This window comes from Capra hircus, chromosome 13 (genome assembly GCF_001704415.2).
Source record: "Capra hircus breed San Clemente chromosome 13, ASM170441v1, whole genome shotgun sequence".
NCBI classification, from domain to species: Eukaryota; Metazoa; Chordata; class Mammalia; order Artiodactyla; family Bovidae; genus Capra; species Capra hircus.
The window spans coordinates 72,870,282-72,895,054 of record NC_030820.1 but is presented as its reverse complement, the minus strand read 5'-3'; the positions used below and the strand labels follow the sequence as shown (position 1 = coordinate 72,895,054).

The following is a 24,773-nucleotide window of genomic DNA, read 5'->3' as shown; positions in this document are numbered from 1 at the left end:
AATGGAAAAATCCCAGTTTGCTTGTAGAGAAAGTTACTCAAAGCAGCCTCTGATATGCCATCTACAAAACCCCACCATGTGCAGTACATGGCAGGCAGGACAGAGGGGCAGTCTTTGCTCCCCAGCTGGGAAACGGGGAATTATCAGTTATAGAGGGATTGATCTCAGGTGGGGTCATTAGTTACCAAGGAAACCAGCAAAGGGGCTAGCCACTCACCACCCCTTTGGTAAGCTGTCATTAGCTGGGGCTTGGGACAGGTACATAGGAAGGTCCCTCATGTAAGTAGGGTGTAGGTGAAGCAGGCTCTGTTTGGGCAGGGGATGTACAGAGAACAAGAGAACAGCCATTTGAGTGGCCGAACCGTTTCACATTTCTTGTTTATTACTAAGAAGTCCAGGAGTCACTTGTAGGGTTGATCAGCACAAGGTTGATTTCATCATTCCCGAGGCCCAATTCAGCATGTTGGCTTTTCATACTTGTGCTTACTGACTCAGATGCAAAATGGCTGCCAAAACTCCAGGTGTCATATCCTTAACCTAACAGAAAAACAGCAAAAAAGGCTATCTGAAGTACTGTATCTCTTACCTGGGAAGGAAACCTTTCCCATAAGCACCCAGGATACATCCTTCTATCTCATAGATCAGGGTCACATGCTCACTCCTTGTCCAATCATTGGTAAAAGAATGAGATTATTGTGATTGCTTTAGGGAAATCTTGATTGATTTTCTAGGCCCAGAGAATCTCAGGCAAAATTATTAAAATAAAAATGGAGGTTGTTGAGTAGTTATCATTTGTGTGTATGTGTGTGTGTGTATGAGTGATCTGATTTCCCTGCCACACTAAGTGTTCCGTCTTTGTTTTTGTATTGGGCCTATGCTGGACTGCGGGGATTTAGATGAAAGAGCTACCCAGCCCTCAGAAAGTTTAAGGTCTGGTTGGGTTATGAGTTTACACAAATAATTACAGTTGACCCTTAAATAGCACGGGTTTTAGCTGCATGGGTCCGTGTGGATTTTTAAAAATAAATGTGTGCTACAGTGTTACAGAGAAGGCAATGGCAGCCCACTCCAGTGCTCTTGCGTGGAAAATCCCATGGACGGAGGAGCCTGGTAGGCTGCAGTCCATGGGGTCGCTAAGAGTCGGGCACGACTGAGCGACTTCACTTTCACTTTTCATGCATTGGAGAAGAAAATGGCAACCCACTCCAGTGTTCTTGCCTGGAGAATCCCACGGGCAGAGGAGTCTGGTGGGCTGCCATCTATGGGGTTGCACAGAGTCGAACACGACTGAAATGACTTAGCAGCACAGTGTTACACAATCTGAGGTTGTTTGGATCCCAGGATGCAGAACATCAGACAAAGAGGGGCAACTAAAGGTACACACCGATTCAGTTGTCCAGGAATTGATGTCCCTAACCATCAATTGTGTAACTAAATACCTGATGGCTGAGACTAGGTTTTTGTTGACGAAACTTTTTAAGTGCATGTTGCATGCCAGATCTTACAGGGCCTGGGGAGAGAGAAGACCTACTCACTGCCTTTAAAGACCTCACAGTCTAAGAAACACTGTAAACTGATGTGAAATAAAATCAATATTTTTTGGCAAGACTTTTTTTTTTTTTTTTTTTTTGCTGTGCTACACAGCATGTGGGAGTTTAGTTTCTGGACCAGGGATCAAACCCGCACCCTCTGCATTGGAAGCACGGAGTCTTAACCACTGGACCACCAGGGAGGTCCCAGGAGAAGAAAAGCTTGAACGTAAAGGTTTTTCTCTGCCCTTTGCCTTCCTCTGCCCCCTCTACTGTGCATTATATATCTGCATTATGCATCAACCAAACTTCCCCATTGGCAGAAATACCTGCTCAACCATAAAGAGCAACATTCTGCTAGCATCAAGAGAATTCCTTAAAGGATGACTTTCCTTCTTGATCTTGTAAGGGGTCACGATGACAGTTGCCTTCTGTCTCAAAAAACTTATATAACTGTGCCCTGACTTCTAATGTGTGGAACAGTTTTCAGAACTGAGATGGTGGTCCCAGGTTACAATCCTCCAACTTGGCTCAAGTAAAATTTTCCACTTCTTTATTAGATTGACTATTGATTAATTTTCATCAACTGACAATCACAGAATAAGTGCTAAATTAGGAATAAAACCTGAGAGCAATAGGAGCAGAGGAGGGAGATTATAAAGGAGATGATGTGTGAGTTGACTTTTGGCTCAGTGAGGATTAGGCAAGAGAAAAAAAAAAAAGTGTTTGGAAAAGAATCCCAGCAAGAAGAGAACATAAGCTAAGGTTAGGAAGCAAGGGAAACAGCATAATGTGCACAGGTAGCAACAAGCAGCTTAAAAAAAAAAATGGTGTAGTAAGTGGGACATAGAGTGAAGTCAGAGGAGGCTGATGATAAGCTCATTTCCCTCAGCGATTTACATCAACCTATCAGTGCATTCATTTATAAAATCAGTATCTATAGATAACTAGGTGCCAGTTTCCAGCCCAAGTACCTTTGCACTTGCTAACCCTCTGTCTGAAACAGCATCCCCTACTATATTCTCAGGTCTCAGCTCAATTATTAGTCTCTGGGAGATGCCTTCCCATCCCTCTTACTTAAAAAGTCTCCACGTGGTCACCTTCTATGGCATTACTGTTTTGTTTTCCTTAGAGCACCATCACATTAATGAAATTATCGTCTTCTTGTGCACATGAGGTAACTGAATGTCAGGCCCTAGTAGAATGTACACCCTAGGCGAGCAGTGACCTGTTAGAGTTTCACCTATAAGCTTCTATCACGCCAAGATGCCCCTCGCAGCTACAAACTCCCAGCGCGCGGGTACCCAACTGAGCGTGCGTGGAGGGCGGGGCACTAGGCGCCTCCGGTCCGCGCAGGCCCCGCCCCTGCCACGCCACGCCCACTCCTCGCCGGGTTAGCCGGCCGGCACGGGTACTCGCAGCTTCCGCGCGGGCGGCGTTGCGCCCGTCTTGGCGCCGGGAACTGTAGCGCCCCCCCAGTTTACCGGCCCAGCGCCAGGATGGCCCCCATACCCCCGGAGTCAGTGGAGGAGCTCCGCACCTCCGGCAACCAGAGCTTCCGCAACGGCCAGTTCGCCGAGGCCGCCACACTCTACAGCCGCGCGCTGCGGATGTTGCAGGAACAAGGTGCGACCCCGGCCCCCCGACCCCCGTTTCTCCGCCAGGCCTGCTTCCCCCTCTCGCCTCCCCCGACCCCAGCTACCCGGACCCCGCTCTGGCCCTCTCGGCCTGGGGCTTCCGTTTACCCCGCGGCTGACCGGCCCACCGGGTCTTCTCAGTATTTGCCCATTCCTTCCCCCCTCCCCCACCTTCGGCATCCTACGAGAAACTTCCCTGACCTTTCTTTCCGCTTTTATTATTATTGTAACGTGGCTTTATTCTGGCCCTTTTTTACTTACTGACATAACAGGAACATATTTTCATATTAATAGATCTTTTGTCACGCTTTATAGTGGTAGAACAACGACATCAAACTTAATCTCTTGTAACATTGTTGTGCGACAGATCTCTGGAACTTTCTCATCTTGCAGCACGGAAACGCCGTACCCACCAAACTCTGATTCCCCCCTCCGCCCGTGGTATCCACCTTTTCTTTTTTTTTTTTTTCTATGTCAATGATTTTTACTACTTTAGGTATTTCAAATGAATGGGATAATACAATATTTGTCTTTTGTGACCGAATAATATTTTTGACATTATAAACTGTGTTGTAGCACGTGACAGGCTTTCGTTCATTTTTAAGGTTGCCTGATAATTCCATCGTGTAGATATACCATATTGTCTTTATCCATTCATCCTTTAATGGACATTTGAATTGTTTTCACCTCTTGGCTATGATGAACATGAGTGTGCAAGAATCTCCCCAAATCCTGCTTTAATTTCTTTTGAATATATACCCAGAAGTGGGATTGATGGATTAGATCGTAATTGTATTTTTAATTTGCAGGAAAGGAGGGGGCTTCCCAAATGTTTTCCATAACTGTACCGTTTTACATTCCCACCCACAGGGCACAATAATTCCAACTGCTTAGCGTCCTTATCAACACATTTTATTTTGTCTTCTTTTGATAGTGACCACCCTGATAGATTGCCTGCTTTTTAACTGTCTTGTTGGACCCCATTCTAATATTCAAGCCTCATTCTGATCCCTGAGGCAACTCTCATTTTCCTCAACTGTACACTCTTTAATTAACATTATTAAGCAACTGTATGTAATAAGCGTATAATAAGATGGAGAAGGTCCTTTCTGTCAAGGGCCATTCTTTCTTGTTAATGAGGAGGCTCCAGATGTGATCTTAATTCATTGACTGGGGGATTTTTGCAGAAACACTTGTGGCTGGTCCTTTGTTGTGTAAGTGATATTGATGTTTTTGGTCAGTAATGTTTGGGTAACAAGAAACATGGGCTTTCCTGGTGGCTCAGATGGTAAAGAATCTTCCTGCAATGCAGGAGACCCAGGTTCCATCCCTGAGAGAAAATTCCCTGAAATAGGATATGGCAACCCATTCCAGTATTCTTGCCTGGAGAATTCCATGGACAGAAGAGCCTGGTGGGCTACAGTCCATGGGTCGCAAAGAGTCGGACACAACTGAGCAGCTAACACTTTGGACTTTCAACAAGAAACATATTAGTACATCTCCGGTCAATAATGTGTTAAGCTAATGAATATTAAACAAGAACTACGTGGAAATGATCTGAGCTGTGAAGCAGACAAATGCGGTTGTGTGGTAGATTTGACTAGGGAGCTCTGTTGTGAAGAAATGCAAGGTAAAGGACAACTTCTTTGAAGAAGTGACATTTGAGGTGCTACCTGAATGGTCAGAAGAAGCCAGCTGCGTGAAATTTTGAGTGCTGAGCACCCCAGGTGAAGAAGGCCGTAGTTAACAAAGGCCCCAGACAGCAGTACCCTGGTGTGTTCCATGACCCAGAGCATATGGGAGCCAGTGGAGGGAGTAGCAAAGACAGGCATTTTACACAGTAGTTCATGGGAAGGAGGAGTTTGGAGTTTATTCCCTAATGGGAAGCTGCTGGAGAGTTTTCAACAGAGGAATAATGTTTTTTTACCAGTCCTCCCGGTCTCTGGCTCAGTTCAGCCGACAAAGCCCTCTGCCCAAGGCCTCTCTGAAGTGGCTTATCCCAGAGCCTCAGTAGAATTCCTTTTCTGTAGTCCCTCTTTCCCATTGCTTTCCTTCTCTCTCATTTCCTTGGCTAGCATTTGTTGAGTACTTGCTAGACATGATAGACTTTTTCCCTTTTTTATATCTTCCCAGTAACTTATGGGTGAGGTACTTTATAGATAAGGGTTCCGGAAGACTTAAATCCCTTCTTCTGGGGTGACGCACTGAAATCAGAGGCAGAATTTGAACAGGGGTTCTCCAATTCCCAAGTCCAAGTTTTTAATCATTTTGCTGGACTTCTTCCCAAATCCTCTTCTAATTCCAGTCGATTTTGTTTGAATTTTTGCAGTTTCAAGCCACTCTTTTGCCCCCCACCCCATGTTTTTTTTTTCCCCTAGAACCTTTCTCTGTAGGCCCACCCTCATCTCAACTTGATAAAGTTGCGTTGTTTTTTTTTTTTTGTACCCTACTCCAGCTGCCTGGAAAAACTTGGCTTTTTTGTAGGATTTATTCTAGGCCCCAAGAAGAACCATACTGATACCTCTTCTCAGTTTAGCAGGGGACCAGAATTCGGTTCTGATCCTGCTACTAATTTTCTAGATAATTTATGGGCAAGTTCCTTGATTTCTCTGATCAATTTCTCTGATCTTGAAAAGAGCAGGGAGCAACCTAACACAGTGAGCCTTCTAGCCAGTCTGTGAAATGATATCTTCATCTGATAGGTAAGCACATGTGATCGGAGGGGATTGAATGACTTGCGCAGGGTCACAGGCTGGATTTGGGGGGGTCTGATGTCGTTTCTGCCACACCACTGCTGTTTTCTGAGCAACCATGCTCCAATGACTTGAGATGGGTAGCAAGGTTTGAATACTTGCAGTTGCTCCTCAAGGGCCAGGATGTCTTTTACTTATCTTTGTACTTTGCTGTCTCCCTTGGGGTCTGGCAACAAAAGGGAAGACAAGATCATTTTATTATTTTTGGTATTGAATGAAGCAGGTTTTGCATCAATGTGGTAACATGATAATTAGCAAAGAAGGCAAGCCCCAGAAGGAGAGGCGATATGATACCACTTAGGAAAAGTTATTTAAAGGATATTGTGTCCTGCCTGTGAATACCTATATAATGAAGACGGACACACACAAGAATGTGACATACCCACTTGAGGACTGTGGCAACTTTTGGGGACCTGAGGATGGGGCAGAGGGGAGAGAGTAGAGGTATTTAGTCATAGTGAAACCAAAAAGGTGAGAGGACGTCCCTGGTGGTTCAGTGGCTAAGCCTCCGTGCTTCCACTCCAGGGGCCGCAGGTTTGATCTGTGGTTGGTATGCAGCCAAAAATAAATGAACAAAAAAACCCCAAAAAGGTGGGAAGTAAATATTAATACAATACATGCTGGTTTAGTGATGGATAGCAAGTATCTATTAAACTGTTGTCTATATGTTTTACCATTTTCAAAGGAGAGCTTGTTTTCTGTTCTTCTAGGCATGTGCCTGGGAATGGAATCACTGAGTCAATGCTTGATAGTTTCCATGTTTTATTTTCATTATGGCCCCTGCTAGTGGTTGAAAAATTATTTTTGAAAATGAATATCATCATGGCCACAATAAAGGACTTGAGCCTCTGAGATTCCTGAGGATAAAGATTCTCTTTAGGGAAACATCTATGATAATTCCCCTCCCCACGGGATAGCTTGAGCTCTTCCCCTGATTAAGCTTTCCAAAGTCCTGCCAGACTCAGAGGTCTTTTCCCTGGCGAAGTCCTCTCTGATTTGACCAGGTAGAATTAGTCTGTTTTTTTGTGTCCCCACAACACTTGTTCAGTCCATTTATCATAGCATTTATCAGATTTTTGTCTCCTTTTTTTTCTTTATTGGATTTATATGCTTCTTGTAATAAAAATTAACATATACGCACACCCCCAAGTAGTTACACCGTGGATTTCTTTGAGCTATTTCATTTTGATCTCTGGCCTGGTACCAAGTTCAGTGCATGACTGGGTAGATGAGCAGGTGCTTGGTCCCTGTGGATAGCAGGAAGCTTGGTGTTCTTGCTCCCTTGCCAGTCCATCAGACCAACATGCATGATGGGGTTACAGTCATCTCTGCTGCCCTTTACTAAACCACAGAGAGCTCAAGGTGTGGAATGCACCCCCGATGTCCCAAGGCCCCCATCTCCCAACCTGTTAATTGTGCATTTTCTGCTTCCACCGGGGCAGGTTCTTCTGATCCAGAAAAAGAAAGTGTTCTCTACTCTAACCGAGCAGCCTGCCACTTGAAGGACGGGAACTGCGTCGACTGCATCAAGGATTGCACTTCGTGAGTGGGCACGGCTGCCCCTGGGGTGCTGGGGGCCTGGGAGAGGAGACTGGGCTTCTCTGGCCCCACCAGTTACCTCTGATATTAGGAAGTGTCACTCAGGATCAGCTGGTCACTGAAAATAGGAAGTTCTCCTTGGTCCTTGTGGCCCCTGACTTGTGTCCCTGGAGCCTCATCTCTGCTGCTGAAAGGAGTAGGGTGGTCAGTTAGAGGAAGGCCTTTAGTCTTTGTGAGATGTTTAACCTGGGCATGACCTAGAGTTGCAGACCAGTGACTGGCATGCTCAGGTTTTTTTCTGGGACGGATGTGGGTGAGAGAAGGAGCGAGGGAAAGAAAGAGGGATGGTGGTTAATAGATAGCCTTGAAAGGAGAAAATGGTAACCATCACTGACCAGGTATAGAGCATGTTAAACCGTTTTTTCATGCTTCTTCTTGAAGCCAGACCAAGATTGCCTTCATGGTCATGGCTGAACTAGCACTTGCATCTGATGTGTCCTCAGGAGTCTGATATCCTGGGGTGTTGCCTTAGCTTTGGGCCCTGGTGGTGGGTGGGAGAGGAGGACAGAGGTGAGCGTGCTCATGGAGCCTCTGCTCCGTTGATTTGTACCAGGCCCTGTGCTAGGTCTCCTTTGTGGAGTGCTCGTGAGTGCTCTGTGGGGGAAGTTTGCCACCCTGTCCAGGCTGGCCCTGGATTGTGGAGGTCAAGTGATGTGCCTGGGGTCTCGTGGTTAGTGGCAGAGGTAGAATTCAGACACCGCTCCATCTGACTCCAAAGCCTGTTTGTTATTCCCACTTGGCCACCCTCTGTAGAAAACAGAGAAGCATGGAAGCTATCAGGCACTTACTCTTGATTTCAGAGGGATCATACCTATGAAAATTGATGCACACGCACACACACATTTCCCGGTAGCAGTGCTTTTCTGTCCTCCTTCCCTTCTCCACGTCAGTCTGAGCTGAAAAGCCCCTCTTCTGAGAGTTGACAGCCTTCACAGCATCTGTCGCCAGAAATGGCCTCCCATGCACTGAATGCTGCTGATGACCCAGACCGGAAGGAACTGTGGGAGGGTGGGTGCAGGGAGCCCCCGGGACTCAGCAGCCCAGTGACGTCTCTGCCTCCTGTCCTAGAGCACTGGCCCTGGTTCCCTTCAGCATGAAGCCCCTACTGCGGCGAGCATCGGCCTACGAGGCCCTGGAGAAGTACCCTCTGGCCTACGTGGACTACGTGACCGTGCTGCAGATTGATGACAGCGTGACGTCAGCCTTGGAAGGCAGCAGCAGGTGAGCCCAAGTCACTGAGGCCGTCTCTCCAGAATGTCCTGTCCTGGCCTCTCCGATGAGCTTGGAACCTTCGCTTTGGGCGTCTGGGGCAAACCCTGTGGTTTAGGCTCAGAAACTTCTAATGAGCACATGCAGAAAGTGTGGAAAGACAATTTGCTGTCGTATTTTAGCAGATTTTTAAGGAGTCAGAATTACTGAGTTTGGGGGGGGGGGTTGGGGTTTTTTGTTATTGTTCTTTTGCCTAGATGCTCAAATGCATTCACACAGTAATACTTAGTTCAGCTCTGTCTAAGCCAGATTCAGTGGGAAATACTGAGATAAAAAAGAGATACAGACCTCACTTACTTCAGAGAGCTCCCTCGAGTGGGGAAAGGAAGACGCAGTGCAAGCAGCTGTGACCCCAGGCTGTGGGGCTGTCGTTTGTGGGTATGGTTCAGTGTACTGGGCTGTGATCCCTTCACAAGGCCGCTCAGGTGAAGTTCTTTCTGGTCTCTTGAGCAGTTGTCTTTAATCTCATCAGTCACGTGTAACTGATCCCGTTTCCCCTCTTTGCGTGGTATCTGTCCAGTGCATCGTTTCTGGCTTGACTTATTTTCTCTGTGCTTCCTCTCAGTCACTATCATTCCACAGATTTGCCACTTCTGTGCCAGACTTTGCACTCAGGCCGGGGCTGAGGAGGAGACAGACCTCTGCCCACCCTCGAAGAGCTCCCAGTTTCCTGGAGAACCGCAGTCAGTCACAGGCAAACTTCGGCAGTGTGATGAGGGTGGGACGTGGTGGGACATACCGGACAGCCAGTGGGGTCGAGAGAGGGCTTTTCGGAGGAGGTGAGCCGAGACAGAAATGCATAGTTGTCTGGACCAGGGGCCAGCAAGGGGCCTGGGCAGCACGTGCACTGTGAGTTAGTCGAGGTGTTAGAGGGGTGGTGAGAAGCCCACCACTCGTGGTGCGGCGGGCGAAGCGCTTGGATCGGGATAGGTGACGAGGCCCAGTCACACACGCTGTGGTGCCCAGGGACTTGGACTTAATCTGAACATAGTGAGGCATTGTGAAAGGGTCTTCAGCTGGGGGGCAGCCTGAGCAGATTTGAGAGAAAAGCTGGCTGGCTGCCTGCCGTGTTGATCATGAAGGAAAAGAGAGTAGAAAGGGGGTAGGCAGTAATCCAAAAGAGACGGTGGAAAGAGAACAGTGGAAGGGGACCAATTCAGGGGACATCTAGGCAGTATTTTGACAAGTTTTGGTGGTTGGAGGGTGGGGAGAAGGGAAGAACAGGTGTCCATGTGGTTGACATGCTGAGGTGGCAGCATGGGGCTGGAAACTCGAGATGCAAGGAGGCCGGCTGGATGTTTACGTGCATTTGGAGCAAAGGAGAAAAATACAGGTTGAACATAGAAATTGGAAGGTCACCAGCCTAGAGGTGGCTTGGAGTTCTGGGAGAAAAATGGAGTATTGCCACGAGTGGGGGTAGCCAGGGAGCTTTGCAGAATCCCGACGTTTGAGGCGCACAGAGAGGAACAGCAGCTAGTGCAGCGGGAGGAAACTAAAGCGTTCAGTGTCGCAGAGTCAGGAGTGTTTGCAGAAGGATGAAGACGTCATTCATATCAGGTGTTCAGTCAGCTTAAGTACACTGAGGGTTTCAGAATGAAGTCACTGGTGATCCTGATGGAGTCAATCCACTGGGGTCCAAAGCAGATGGCAGTGGATTAAAGGAATGTGGCTGTGAAGGGGCGGAGGGCTGTTCAGGAAGAAGGAGCCTGATGCTGGTAGCTGGAGTCGGTAGAGGGAAAGGAAATAGGTGTGGGAGAGGGTGGTGCTGGCTGAGTGTGGCCCGAGAGAGGCAGGGAGCAGTGGATCCCGAGTGCAGGTGGAAGGGTTGGCCTTGTCACCTCTCTGTAGCAATAGAGAAGTAGGAAGTGTGCCCAGGCAGGGAGGTCTGTGTTCAGGGTGTGAGGAAGTCCAAGGTAGGAGAGGGTTAAGGAGCATTGGATGGAGGAGGGTAGAGATTTGAAGACCGATCAAGAAAACAGCTCTGGGGGCTGAGCCAGAGACCGTGAGTTTGTAGTGATAGCAGTCTGTGAGCTCTTCGTTGTAGTAACACAGGAATGTGGTTGTAGAAGCAGAAGTTGCTGTTGGCTTCATCTGCTCAGTCAGTACATACCTCTGGATCCCGCTGGGTGCCAGGTGCTCTGCTGAGTACTAGAGATCGGTTAACAAAACCAGCGTGTTCCCTGAGCTTAGAAGAGGGGAGTGGGGAGTGGTGGGGTTTGTTCCAGGGTGGGGTGGGGCGGGGAAAGACTTGAACATGAGGATCGAGAGAGGCAATGTGGCACATGGTAAGTGTGGAGCGGTGGGAGGGGACCAGGTCTCAGGCCTTGCCAGCCTAATGCAGTGGGAACCACTGAGAGGTTTTACAATTTGAGAATGACAGAGGATTTGCATTTAAAAATCTCTGAGCATTAATCAGATGTCAGGTGTTTGCATGGCCTTGTAAATAGATAAGTTGTTGTTGTTGTTTTGTCGCTAAGTCATGTCCAGCTCTTTTGCAGCCCCGTGGACTGTAGCCTGCCAGGCTCCTCTGTCCATGGGATTTCCCAGGCAGGGGTACTGGGGTGGGTTGCCTTTTCCTTCACCAAGGATCTTCCTGACCCAGAGGTCAAGCCTGTGGTCTCCTGCATTAGCAGGCAGACTCTTTCCCACTGAGCCACCAGGGAAGCTCAAATAGAGTAAGAAAACATAAAATGTGGGAAGGAGGTTCAAGAGGGAGGGGACCTGCACACACCTGTGGCTAATTCATGTTGATATACGACAAATCAAACCAATACTGTAAAGCAGTCCAGTCAGTTAAAAGTAAATATAATTTCTTCAAAAAGAAAACATAGCATCCATTCTTGGGAACATGTGTGGTTCCTTGGGGATAAGGTTTAATTACCTTAACAAGCACCACATCCCTCTCTTTGCAGTTAACAGTGTGACCAGGCAAGGGCCAGGCAGGGAGGGAGTATCATGGTGGCTGAGCTGAAAAGGCCCTTATGGGTGGCAGGCTCCTGTTCCTTTCCTGCTGCAGGTCGGAAGGGTACAAAGCAATGGTTCAAACCAGGGAAGATGATAACTGGCTCTCATACACCTCCTTTGGGCTTATGAGAGAAAGAATACCTTCTTGACCCAGCTGGAAACCTTTCTGTCATCCTGCCTGCCTTTCCAGAATGACCAGAACTCTCATGGACTCCTTTGGGCCCGAGTGGCGCCTGAAGCTGCCCTCTATTCCCTTGGTGCCTGTTTCATCTCAGAAGAGGTGGGAGTGTCTGCCTTTGGAAAACCACAAAGAGACATCTAAAAGCAAATCCAAAGAAACCACAAGCGCGAAGAGCAGAGGTAAGCTGTGACTTCCTACCCAGAGAGAGTTGCAGTCTCCCCCAGAGCCACATTCTTTAGAGTAATTCTATAAAAACTGGCCTCGCTTAAGATGAATTATTTTTAAAGTCCTATAAACAAAGTAAAAAAACAAGAAGCTGTAACCCCTTAGGGATGGTCTCCTCAGCATTACAGTGGGCAGTGGGAAAGCCAACCCCACAGGTGTAAGGGAAAGGTGATGTAAGGCACAATGAACTCCCAGCCTGGCACCCAGTTATCTGGTGTTAGTTCCCTTCTCATGTCTTTGGCAGCATTTGGGATGTATCATTTAGGATGTTTTTGGTTGCAGAAACAGAAAACTCCGTGTGGTAAAAATAATAAAAAGAACGTATTGGCTCATATAACAAAAAGGGCCTTCAGGCAAGGCTTGCTCCAGCAGCTCACTGCAGCATCAGACTCCCATTTCTGTCCTTCTCTCAACTCTTTTCTCTAGGATGTGGCAGCTTTGTCTTCAGGCAGTCTTCCCTCCTGAGTTGTACAGTAGCAGTAGCAGTTCTGTGCCTCACATCTGCGTGCCATGCCTTATGACCAAGAGGGAGAGAAAGAGTTGTTTTTCTAATAGCTCCCTAAGAAAGAGGGTTTCTTCCACTAAAATCCCTGGCTCATCTTTTCTTAATATAGTCTAGCCTATAAACACAGGCCATTCCCTTAACTAGTCCCTGTGACCAGGGCCTGAGATTTTGTGACGAGCTAAACCTGACACCATCTGCTCCATCTCCGTAGCCAGCGGCACTTTACTAGTCTCTGGAAGGGAATAAACAAGGGAAGGGAGATCAAGGCCAGGTAGCCCCAAACGGGAGACCTCAGCTTTATGAAACAGAGAGAACCTTCCCTGGGCAGGGGTGACAGGAAACTTATAAGGCTCCAGGGGAGTTCTCCTAGCCCAGCAGGCTCAGTATTGAGGATGGGAGGCTCGGGGCAGGGCTGTAGCCTGGCCTTGGATGTACAGGAGGACAGGGATTCTCCCCTTCCCAACAGGAAACCTATCTGGCCATGTAGAATGAGAACATGAGCCGCTAATGAACTTGATGGCTTCAATGCACCTCCTATTTATTTCACTGATTTGAAGTCACAACCATGTGTGGCCTGGAGAGGCCCTCTCAGAAAGGTCCCAGCCCAGTGAGAGACTGAGACACATAAACAGAGCCATTTAAAACACAGCAGGGAGAACGGGTGCTTGAGAGTCTCTAATGTTTGAAGAATTCAAATTGGGAACTGATGTCAGGGTGCTGGGGGAAGTTGGGGAAAGTGTCATGGAGGGGACAGGTTGAGCTGGACCTTAAAAACCAAGTTCTTCAGGCGAGAAGGGAAGGGAGTGTTCAGCTGAGACAGTGGAAGGAGTTAGAGAATGAGGTAGTGGGGGTATCACATGTTATAGCGTAGGATGCCTTGCAAAGTCAAGGTGATGCTGTGTACATTGCAGCCCACTGGCTCTGCTTCTAGAAAACCTCGTGCATGTGCCCACGAAGAGATGGGTACAAGGTGTTCAGAGCAAAAAGTCGGTAAGAACAAAAAGCAAAACAACCCAAGTCCCTGTAAATGGAACAGATGAAACAGTTGCATTGCCTCAGTAAGAGTAAGAGTGAAGCAGCTGGGGGTGTGAAAATCCCAGGGATGTAATTTTGAGGGAAAAAGAAGACCAGGTCATGGTAGAATACATAGAATTACACACTCCTGTATTTGAAGTTCTCAAACAAAGTAAACAGTAAATAGTTTCTAGACACTATCATATCTAGTTAAAGTAACCCCAAAAGGGGGGGCATCGTCTCGTTGTACGGCAGAAACCAATACAACGTTGTAAAATTATCCTCCAATTAAAAGTTTTTAAAATAACAGTGTGGGGGGCACAGAATTGAGGAAAATGGTTTCCTCCAGGGGTGGATTGACCGGCGAGGAGAGGCCCATAGGACTTCAAAGGTCTTAGTAAACATTCTGTTTCTTAAGATGAGGGATGAATTCAAGGGTGTTAGTTTTAGTCCTAAAACTTTACCCTTGTAAATATTCAGTATTTTATGAAGAAAGTTTCAAAAATTGACAAAGTAGATGATAACGGGAGCTGAGGCTGGAAAAATTCATTAGGGCCGTGCAGTGAAGTGAAGCCCCAGGACTCCACGGAGCAATTTGGATCTCACCTTGTTCTCATTATGTCTCCTGGAGGCTGGGACAGAGCTCAGGTGTCAGGTTGGGGAGAACACTGCCAGACTCAGACCAGAACAGCTGAGTAGGGCCTCTGCCCTTTTCTGGAAGCCCAAGAGCTCCACTCTTCTGTTTAAGCAGATGCATGTTTAAATACTTCCTTACTTACTTTCCTGCTTTAAGTTTATACGGTGCTCTGGACTTTCTCCTATTTTCTCCCCATTTCATCCTGACAGTAGCCCAAGGTGGAGTAGGTATTGCCCCACACGTGTTGGTGAGCAAATTGAGGTCCAGAAGCATTAGGTCCCACAAGGCTTCCAGCTCCTGAGCAGCAGTGCTGAGGCCACAACCTGAGTTACTTTCTACTGTGTATATATCATTGTGTGTGTAGAAATATATCTACATTAGGAGCCCCCAACCTCTTCTGAATGAAAAACTTTTTCCCAGAAGCCATTGCTCGGGGGAACTCCTGACTCAGGAAGGGTGCTTTGCACAGTGCAGGAGACCTCGGGGGACAGAGCGCTGTAGACGGCTTGGAAGAGGCGCTGCCCAAGAGAGCTCCTCAGGCTGAGCTGGGCACCTGCTCCATGGTTTTTTCCTCTTCTGAATTTGTATCTAGTGCCTTCTGCTGGGGATGTGGAGAGAGCCAGAGCTCTGAAGGAGGAAGGCAATGAGCTTGTAAAGAAGGGGAACCATAAGCAAGCGATTGAGAAGTACAGTGAGAGCCTCTGGTTTAGTAACTTGGAATCCGCCACGTACAGCAACAGGTACCTTTCACACGGCTGGCCTGGGGGATTTCAGGACACCGGACATTCTCCCGCAGTCTGCTCTTGGACTGTGATGGTCTCTGTGTCCTGGCATTTAGTCAGTACAGGCAGACCTCAGAGCTGTCTCAGGGTCTGCTCCAGACCACTGCAGTAAAGTGAATGTCGGGAGAAAGGGAGTCACACACATTTGGGGGTTTCCCTGTGCATAGAAGAGTTGTGTTTACACTCTACTGTAGTGTGTTAAATGTGCAATAGCATCATGTCTAAAAAAACAACATACATGCCTTAATTTTAAAAAACTTAATGGCTACAAATTGCCAACCACCAGTCATCATAACATCAAAAATCACTGATCACAGATCACTGTGACTAGTATACTAACAATGAAATAGTTTGAAATATTGTGAGAATGACATAAATGTGAAACAGGTACAAAGTGAGCAAATGCTGCTGGAAAAATGGCACCCATAGATAGACTTGCTCAATGTAGGGTTGCCACAAATCTTCAGTTTTGGTGTCTTTAAAGTATCTGTGAAGCACAGTGAAATGAGGTATGCCTCTATGTTACATCTCAAAACATGTGTTCACATTCCCTTTGGTCATCATGAGATGGGCATTGCCAGTGGCGTTCACGCTGTTAAATGGGTGGAAACTGGGGTTTCCCACAGGGAGCCCGGGCTTTGTTTCAGCACATTCCAGAATTTTCATTCACCAGGTAAGCATAGGATGTAAGTAAAAGCCCTGGGCTTGCTGTGCAAACACAACCCCAACACAAGTCTCAAAGCCTCTGTGCTTTCCGTGACTCTCACCCCATGGCTTCTCTGAGACTCTCTGCTTATAAATTCTGCCAGTCTGTCTGTGAGCATCAGGGTAGAACCCAGGGAATTACCTGACCTGAGCAAGAGAGGGGTCTAGTTGAGCCTGAGGTGTTGGACTTGTGGGGCTGTAGAAAGGCCTTCATCCTCAGCTGTCGCCAGTGGTCAGTGATCCTTTCCACCAGCAGTGAGGGCCTCGGAGCCAGGGCAGCATCCCTTCATCGTGTGTGAGTGCCTGCTCTGCAGCAGCCCACAAAGGTTTTGGTAGTAGATGCTCTTCCTGTCTTAATGTCAAGTAAACCAAGGCTCAGATGGAAGGGCTTTGCTTCAGCTCACCCAGCCAGTAAATGGTGGAGATAGAATTGGAACCTGGCTCCAGTGAGATCTGTTCGTTTTACAATCAGAGGCTTAAAACATTCAGCAAGGGACCAGATCTGCTCTAAACATTTCCTATAAAACATAAATAAATCTTGTGAGTTTGTTTTCCCTTCCCAGCCAACATACTCACATTACTCTTAAGTTCAGAGATCTCGGATCTTCTATAAGCTCACTGCTCCTTATCCAGAACTCCTAGGATAAAATGTGTTTCAGATTTTAGAAAGGGATGATAGTGCATATAATGAGTTGTCTAACACTCCAGCAGTGTCTGGGCAGCTTGCTGAAGTTTTAATCACTAGCATTTCTGCAGTGAAACGTGGAAATTCCACTGTCACACAGAATAGTATCAAGAAAGATGAAGCAGCCTCATGTCGGTTGAGGTCATTTTTTTTTTGCCAAATGATTTAAAAAGGGAAACTTTAGTTTCACAGCATGGATTTTGGCACAGTGAAGCACAGTGAAATGAGGTATGCCTCTACATTACATCTCAGAACGTGTGTTCACATTTGGACCTGTGGTTTTATTGGCTGATTGGACCCAAGGGTGCCTCAGTCAGCCAGGCGCACTTGGGATCAAAGACTGCAGCCCATTCGTCCACATTTGTGCAGGAGCATCTTCTAACTCCTCTTTCTGTGGGCTCTGTCTTTGCTTACCTCGTGTTGCTAGAAATCTCTGTTAACCCATTTTCCTGGATTTTTACCACATTCAGGACAGTGTTTTGTTTAAATACTGATTTTCATGCAAATGTGTCCATGCCGTGCCGTTTTAAGTACTGTTTCTTTGTAATATATCTTGTAGGCTGATCTCTTCATTAGTCTTCGTAACCAGAGCATCGCTGACTGTTTTGCCAGCTTTGATCTTCTAGCTCAGCCTTGGGCTCACTGATAAATTTCAATCCATTGAGCTTTAGGTTGTGATTACATTGATTTATTTAATTTATAAGACTGAAAACCTGTTACAGAACTGAATTTTCTGTCTGCACAGTTGAATATACCACATTCCAGATGCCATTTTAATGCTCCACTTCATGCGTATGCATCTGTATGGTGCACGAACTTAGGCTTCGGTCCTCTCTGTGCACTGACATCTGAGTGGGTATCACCATCAGGTACTTGGCACCTACAGTTTGCCAGGTCCTGAGTGGACCTCCAGAAGAGTCTCACTGAGTACTCACAGCAGTTCTTCAGGTTAGCTCATGGTCACATTTTACCTAAGAAAACGGGCTGAAGATGAAAGTTTGGCTTCCTTTTCACTCATTCATCTTGTCTCTCAGACTCCTACTTTGTAATGAAAACCCTTCTCATTGGATACAGAATATTCAGTTTACCAAAAGCCACAGGTGATTATTTTAGAGGCCAAAGTTACGCATTTTTAACACCAGAAAGTGAAGAGGAACTAAAAAGCCTCCTGATGAAAGTGAAAGTGGAGAGTGAAAAAGTTGGCTTAAAGCTCAACATTCAGAAAACGAAGATCACGGCATCCGGTCCCATCACTTCATGGGAAATAGATGGGGAAACAGTGTCAGACTTTATTTTTGGGGGCTCCAAAATCACTGCAGATGGTGACTGCAGCCAGGAAATTAAAAGACGCTTACTCCTTGGAAGAAAAGTCATGACCAACCTAGATAGCATATTCAAAAGCAGAGACATTACTTTGCCGACTAAGGTCTGTCTAGTCAAGGCTGTGGTTTTTCCTGTGGTCATGTATGGATGTGAGAGTTGGACTGTGAAGAAGGCTGAGTGCCGAAGAATTGATGCTTTACTCTTGAGAGTCCCTTGGACTGCAAGGAGATCCAACCAGTCCATTCTGAAGGAGATCAGCCCTGGGATTTCTTTGGAAGGAATGATGCTAAAGCTGAAGCTCCAGTACTTTGGCCACCTCATGAGAAGAGTTGATTCATTGGTAAAGACTGATGCTAGGAGGGATTGGGGGCAGGAGGAGAAGGGGATGACAGAGGATGAGATGGCTGGATGGCATCACTGACTTGATGGATGTGAGTCTGCGTGAACTCCAGGAGTTGGTGATGGACAAGGATGCTTGGCGTGCTGCAATTCATGGGGTCGCAAAGAGTCAGACACGACTGAGCGACTGAACTCAACTGAAATATGATCTTTGGCATTCATATGGAATCATTTTCATTATAACAGTTACATTCAGAAGTCACCAGATAGCACCTAATGCTTACAATGTGCTGCTTCTACTTCCCAGAAACTTGGCTTATTCTTTAAATTGCTGGAAGCCATTGGGAGAACACATCAGTTTCCTTAGAATTCTTGTGTGTTCAAATTAAGATCAGGGCCTACTGTTCTAAAACTTAGTGGTCTACAACTGCCATTTTGTTTTGCTCATGATTTGTGAACCAGGAGTTCAGGAAGGGCAGTTCTTTGACTCAGGGTCTCATTCAGGGTCAACAAGAAGGGTCCTGGGACTGGAGTCATTTAAAGGCTTCTCCTGGGCTTCCCTGGTGGCTCAGACAGTGAAGAATCTGCCTGCAATGCAGGAAAAGTGGGTTCCATCCCTGGCTTGAGAAGATCCCCTGGAGGAGGGCATGGCAACCCATTCCAGTATTCTTGCCTGGAAAATTCCCATGGCAGAGGAGACTGGTGAGCTGCAGTCCATGGGGTCACAAAGAGTCGGACACGACTGAGCAACTAAGCACAGCACAGAGCTTTCTCGTACATATCTGGCACCAGGCTTGCGATGACTGACATGGCTGGCAGTGGAACTGATAGAGCAAGCTAGAGCCTTTTTTCTCCCCTCCTGGCAGTCTGTTCACTTGTGCCAGCTTGAGCTTCCTCACAGCATGGTGGCCTCTGGGTAGTTGGCTTCTCACAGGAGCAGCTAAAGGCTCCAAGAGCAAGTGTTCCCAGAGCTCAGGCAGGCGCTCCCAAGACCTCTGAGGCCTAGTCATGGGACTCACACTGTCCTTTCCTCTGTGCTCCACTGGTCAGAGCAGTCACAGAACCTGCCTAAAGTCAAGAAGAAAGTGTTGATACATAGGACCTCTTCTGTGGAAAGAATGCCACAGAATTTGTGCTGCTTTAATTTCATTTTTATTAATTTTTTATTTATTTGGCTACACCAGGTCCTAGTTGTGGTATGTGAGATCTAGTTCCCTGATCAAGGACCGAACCCTGGTCCCCTGCATTGGAAATGTGGCATCCTAGCCACTGGATCACCAGGGAAATCCCTGTGTCTGCTTTAAAATTGATACAAGGAGAAGCTTTTCCTAAGTTAATTTATAACTTCCATGCAATCGAATGAAAATACTAGATTTTTTTTTTTTTTACATTCTTCCATGATAATAATTCCAGGAGGAAAAATGGAATAATGGTAACAATTCCATGGTAATAATCCCATGAGGAAAAAAAAAAAACAACATAAGAGAATTTAGTATATGATAAATTGTGGGGAAAAGGAGGAATTATCCAATAAATGGTATTGGATTGGCTGGAAAGAATTAAAAGGAAACTTGAACCTCCATCATCACTCTTTATTTTAAAATAAAATCTAAATGGATCAGTTTCAAATGGAAGAAGTAAAACCATTAAGTTCTTAAACAACATGTGGGTTAATTATCTTGCAGTGGGGAAGGTATTATACGGGGTGATGGTGGAGGGCAACCTGCGGAAGTCATTAAATAAGTTGGAGAAGTTTTATTTCATAAGATTTAAAAATCTTCCATAAAGATGCTCAGTTTGGGGGCTTCCCTGGTGGTCCAGTGGGTAGGACTCCATGCTCCCAATGCACGGTGCCTAGGTTCAATTCCTAATGAGGGAACTGGATTCCGTGTGCCACAGCTGGGAGCCAGCACAGCCAAAATAAAAAAATAAATTTAAAAGGTATTCAGCTTAACTGTATTTAAAGCAACTACAGTAAAACAGATACTGTTTTCTTCCATATTGGCAGAACTTAAAGGCTGAGCCCCAGGGTTGGTACAGCTGCAGAAAAATGGGTTCTGTTAGTAACTGTTCTCAAGTACAGTTGACCCTTGAAAAAGTCGGCTGTCAGGAGCACTGACCCTCCTCTCAGTCAAAAAATCTCTATATAATTTACAGTCAGCCTCTCATACCTGCAGTTCTGCCGCATTCACAAAGTCAACCAAATGCAGATGATGTAATACTGCAGTATTGCTGAAAAAAAAATTCTGCACATAAGTAGACCTGCACAGTTCAAACCTGTGTTGCTAAGGTCAGCTGCTTTATTTGGGAAGCATTTTGGTAAGAGTCAGAATTTCAAGTGCACGCACCTTTTGATGCAGCGGTCGGCAGTCCCTCCTAAGACTGACGTACAAGGATGTTCATAGCAGCAGCATTTATCATTTAACTGGAAATAGAAATATGTCTCCTGATACGGAGTTAATAAATTAGGATACAGACAAGTGAATATTCCATAGCCACTGAAAACTGTCTGTTTCATTTTTAGTCACTGGGGAAGAGGACTAAAATTGAATAAGAAAGATACACACAAGTATGTACTTGTCCCCCACTGATGCAGAATGTAAGAATGATGCGAAATATAAGTTGGAAGAATTAGATCTCAAACACCCATATACTCCCAATTAAATTTATAAGCAGTTATAGAAACAACTATAACTTCAGTTAAAAAGTTTTGTGTAACACAACTATCAGAACAGTTTGGTTGGTCACTATGGCCGTCTATTGATGCATCTTCTTTACATTTCACCCCAAACATGTCAGTGTGCATATAATTAATTAGAGCCTAGTATTTATGTGGCTGTCCTGATGGCTCAGATGGTAAAGAATGTGCCTGCAGTGCAGAAGACCCAGGTTCAGTCCTTGGGTTGGGAAGGGCCTCTAGAGAAGGGAGTGGCAACCCACTCCAGTGTTCTTGCATGGAAAATTCCATGGACAGAGGAGCCTGGCAGGTTATAGTCCTTGAGGTTGCAAAGAGTTGGACATGGTTGAGCAACTAACACTTTCATTTATGTGGTTTTTTTCTTAAGGTAGATAATTTTTTGTCAAGGGGAAGGTTTCCAGTCCTTGCTTGAAAGAGTTAAGTGTGGGATGATAGCTCTGAACACTGTCGGGATCTCAGGTTGTTCAAACCCAGATCAAGCCCCAGGTCTGCGCACCAGTAGTGGAGGAAGCCTGAGGAGTCTCTTCACCCCTTTGAGCCACTCTCCTCTGTAAAAGCGGGCTGGGTGGCTGTGAGAACCGAGGAAGGCGTGATGCACCCAGCACAAAGTGTTCGGGGCGCTCCTCAGAGTTAGTGGCCCCGAGGGAGCAGCTGACAGCCTGGTCTTTCCCCGCAGGGCGCTCTGCCATCTGGAGCTGAAGCAGTACCAGGAGGCGGTGAAGGACTGCACAGAAGCCCTCAGGCTGGACGGGAAGAACGTGAAGGCGTTCTACCGCCGGGCTCAAGCCTACAAGGCTCTCAAGGTAAAAAGAGCCTGTCCAGAGGCACCAAAGAGCCACAACCAATCATGCCTGTGGTGGCACTACAAGAGCATGGTCCAGGTGAGGGGGGGCCTTTCACGTCCCTCCTCATCCAAGGGCCCCAGGTGCTCCTGACAGGCCTCCAGCCTGGGGTGCAGAAACCAGCTCGGCAGCGGTCCTCACCCCCGCCTGGTCCCCCAGGGCCCAGGCTTCGTCCCCGCAGCTTCTCGTCTCCTCTCAGGACAGCAGGTCCCCACAGCCTCTGTCCTCTCAGGACTTCAGGTTCCACAGCCTCTCTCTTCTCTCAGGACTGCAGATCCTCACAGCCTCTCTGTCCTCTCAGACTACAGGTCCCCACAGCCTCTCTGTCCTCTCAGGACTGCATCCCCACTGCCTGTCTTCTCTCGGGACTACAGGTCCCCAGAGCCTCTCTGTCCTCTCAGGACTACAGGCCCCACAGCCTGTCTCTCCTCTCAGGACTACAGGCCCCACAGCCTGTCTCTCCTCTCGGGACTGCAGGTCCCCACAGCCTGTCTCTCCTCTCGGGACTGCACGTCCCCACAGCCTGTCTCTCCTCTCGGGACTGCAGGTCCCCACAGCCTGTCTCTCCTCTCGGGACTGCAGGTCCCCACAGCCTCTCTCTCCTCTCGGGACTGCAGGTCCCCACAGCCTCTCTCTCCTCTCGGGACTGCAGGTCCCCACAGCCTCTCTGTCCTCTCGGGACTGCAGGTCCCCACAGCCTCTCTGTCCTCTCGGGACTGCAGGTCCCCACAGCCTCTCTCTTCTCAGGACGGCAGGTCCCCACAGCCTCTCTGTCCTCTCAGAACTGCAGGTCCCCACAGCCTCTCTCTCCTATCGGGACTGCAGGTCCTCACAGCCTGTCTCTCCTCTCGGGACTGCAGGTCCCCACAGCCTGTCTCTCCTCTCGGGACTGCAGGTCCCCACAGCCTCTCTCTCCTCTCGGGACTGCAGGTCCCCACAGCCTCTCTCTCCTCTCGGGACTGCAAGTCCCCACAGCCTCTCTCTCCTCTCAGGACTACAGGTGCTCACAGCCTCTCTCCCCTCAGGACTTCAGATCCAGCTTTGCAGACATCGACAGCCTTCTGCAGATAGAGCCTAGGAACGGCCCTGCGCGGAAGTTGCGGCAGGAGGTTAACCGGAGCTTAAACTAAAATCCCAGAACGGCAGCAGGACACCTGTCTGCCTGAGCACCTTCTTCTGTGCCTGCTCCTGGAACCTGGTGGGCCCCCGAGTGGGCTCTGAAGCCCCCTCCTTTCCCCCTCAGAGACGTGATGGCCTCCCACCCCTCAGGAGGCTCCGCCTGTTCACCTTAAGCTCAGTGTAGTCAGAAAGCAGACGTTTTGTTGGGAAAGCCTCCCCCTGTTCTGCACTCCCCTGTGCTGTGGACAGTGAGCAGGTCACAGCGATGGGTGCTCATCAGCAGTGTGCTCAGCCTGGTCTCTGCCCAGAGGCTCCAGACCCAGTGCTGCCCTCTGGTCACCAGGTCCTCTCACCCCGGTCCATCTGGGCGCTCAGAAAGCTGCCAGTCCCATGGGACACAGGCTGGCGTGGGAAGGACAACTGGGAAACCCTGGCCCGCCTATACCCATGGCAGCCAGCTGAGCTGGTTCTCCAAGGCTGCCGACCCCTTCCCTGTCCTTGCACAGCACTCGTGTTCTGAGCCCCAGTGCCTTTTGGCTGAGCCTCCTGACAGGAATGCGGAACCTGTCCCCTTGGCCGGCGTTTGTGGCTCTGCGCTGCTGTCGCCCACATAGAGATACCTAAGTTCTTTCAAGAGCCCAGAGGTGTGGCTGCTGCTCCTGAAGGTGGGATGGGGAGAAACCTCCTTGAAGTCCGTGTCCTTCCCTTCCCGGCAGGGACTTGCCTTTTGACTCCCACAGTGGCCCCACTAGGCTTCTTAGTTCTTTGTAATACGTTGAAGTTAATTTGAACTGAATAGACTGACTTTTGTTGAACTGCGAGTTTAAGCTACTGCATTCACACCATCTACATGAATGTCTGTTGTACTTTGATTTATGGTTCAGTTTTGGTTCACTTTGGAACTTTGCAGTAATAAAAAACTGGTTATGCAGCATTCATCCTTTTTTTGATCAAATTTACTGCGATGTGTCTGCATGGGCCAGGCCCTACTCATTGTGCTGGAGAAACAGCAGTGAATGAACTGATAGGATCCCTGCGCTCAGAAAGCTGACAGTCCCATCGGACACACGGTGCGTGAAACCGCAGCGGCTTTAGTGTTATAAATGAGCAGTCACATTTTCCCCTCCAACTAGGGAGATTTGACCCTGTGGAGAAAAAGGGGTCCCTGAGGAAGTCCAGTTTGAACTGAGTTTTAACACTGGGGTGGGGAGGGTCAGTGGGTGAAGAAGGGAGGGAAGAGCCACCCGGGCAGGCGAACGGCATTGGTGAAGACCTTGGCTGGGAGGACCTGCCAGCAGTGGTTCTCAGCCTCACAAAACAAGTGGGTGAGGCTGGGAGCACCTGAGGATCAGCCTGAACAAAGGGCTCCCCTCCACCACCCGTGTTCCTGGGCTTGTCTTATTGTCTTCAGTTAAACCATTTTCCCCTTAATGGAGACATTTAGACTCTCTAAAGCCGAGCAGACAGGGTCTATTGCCTGCTCCCCATCATGCTCAGTGCGGGGCAATACTCAGCTCTTAGGGTTCCATCCTCTCCGAGGGCAGAGTCTCTGAGCAACCAGACTTCCAGGCTGAAGCAGATTTGAATCAGCAACTCTGTGGGCCTGGCCCAGGGACCATTTCAAATTGGGCAGCTGCACGCCCCTTTTCTCCCTGCCTCTTAAGCAGGCCTGACTCTTCCCCTAATTTTAGGCAGGCTCAGTGGTAACATCTAGTCTCAAGTGACTTTCCCTTCTCGAGGTCCTCATAGAAGGCAAGTATCTTGATTTACTCACAAAAACGTTGGAGCATAAACAGCAGCATAAATCAACAACCTGGGAGGGCATCCTGAGGTCTTTCTACAGGAGTGGAGTTGCCATGTGACCCCTTAACCAGCCAGTCCAGAGCAAAGCAGCGGCTGGTGCCCTCAGAGTGTTCCGCCCTGCAGGCTGCTCAAGCCAGGCGTCCAGAACCCCCACGCACGTCTCA

The 24,773-nt window shown here is 47.9% G+C and overlaps 1 protein-coding gene across 1 annotated transcript; it reads left to right on the top strand.

Annotated features, from left to right (window-relative positions):
• Positions 2,916–23,744, top strand: TOMM34 (translocase of outer mitochondrial membrane 34). Its single transcript, XM_018057915.1, has 7 exons — positions 2,916–3,155; positions 7,362–7,461; positions 8,587–8,739; positions 11,942–12,111; positions 14,906–15,053; positions 21,522–21,648; positions 22,713–23,744. Exons 1-7 carry the CDS (start codon positions 3,029–3,031, stop codon positions 22,815–22,817), a joined length of 930 nt encoding a protein of 309 aa, XP_017913404.1. The 5' UTR covers positions 2,916–3,028; the 3' UTR covers positions 22,818–23,744.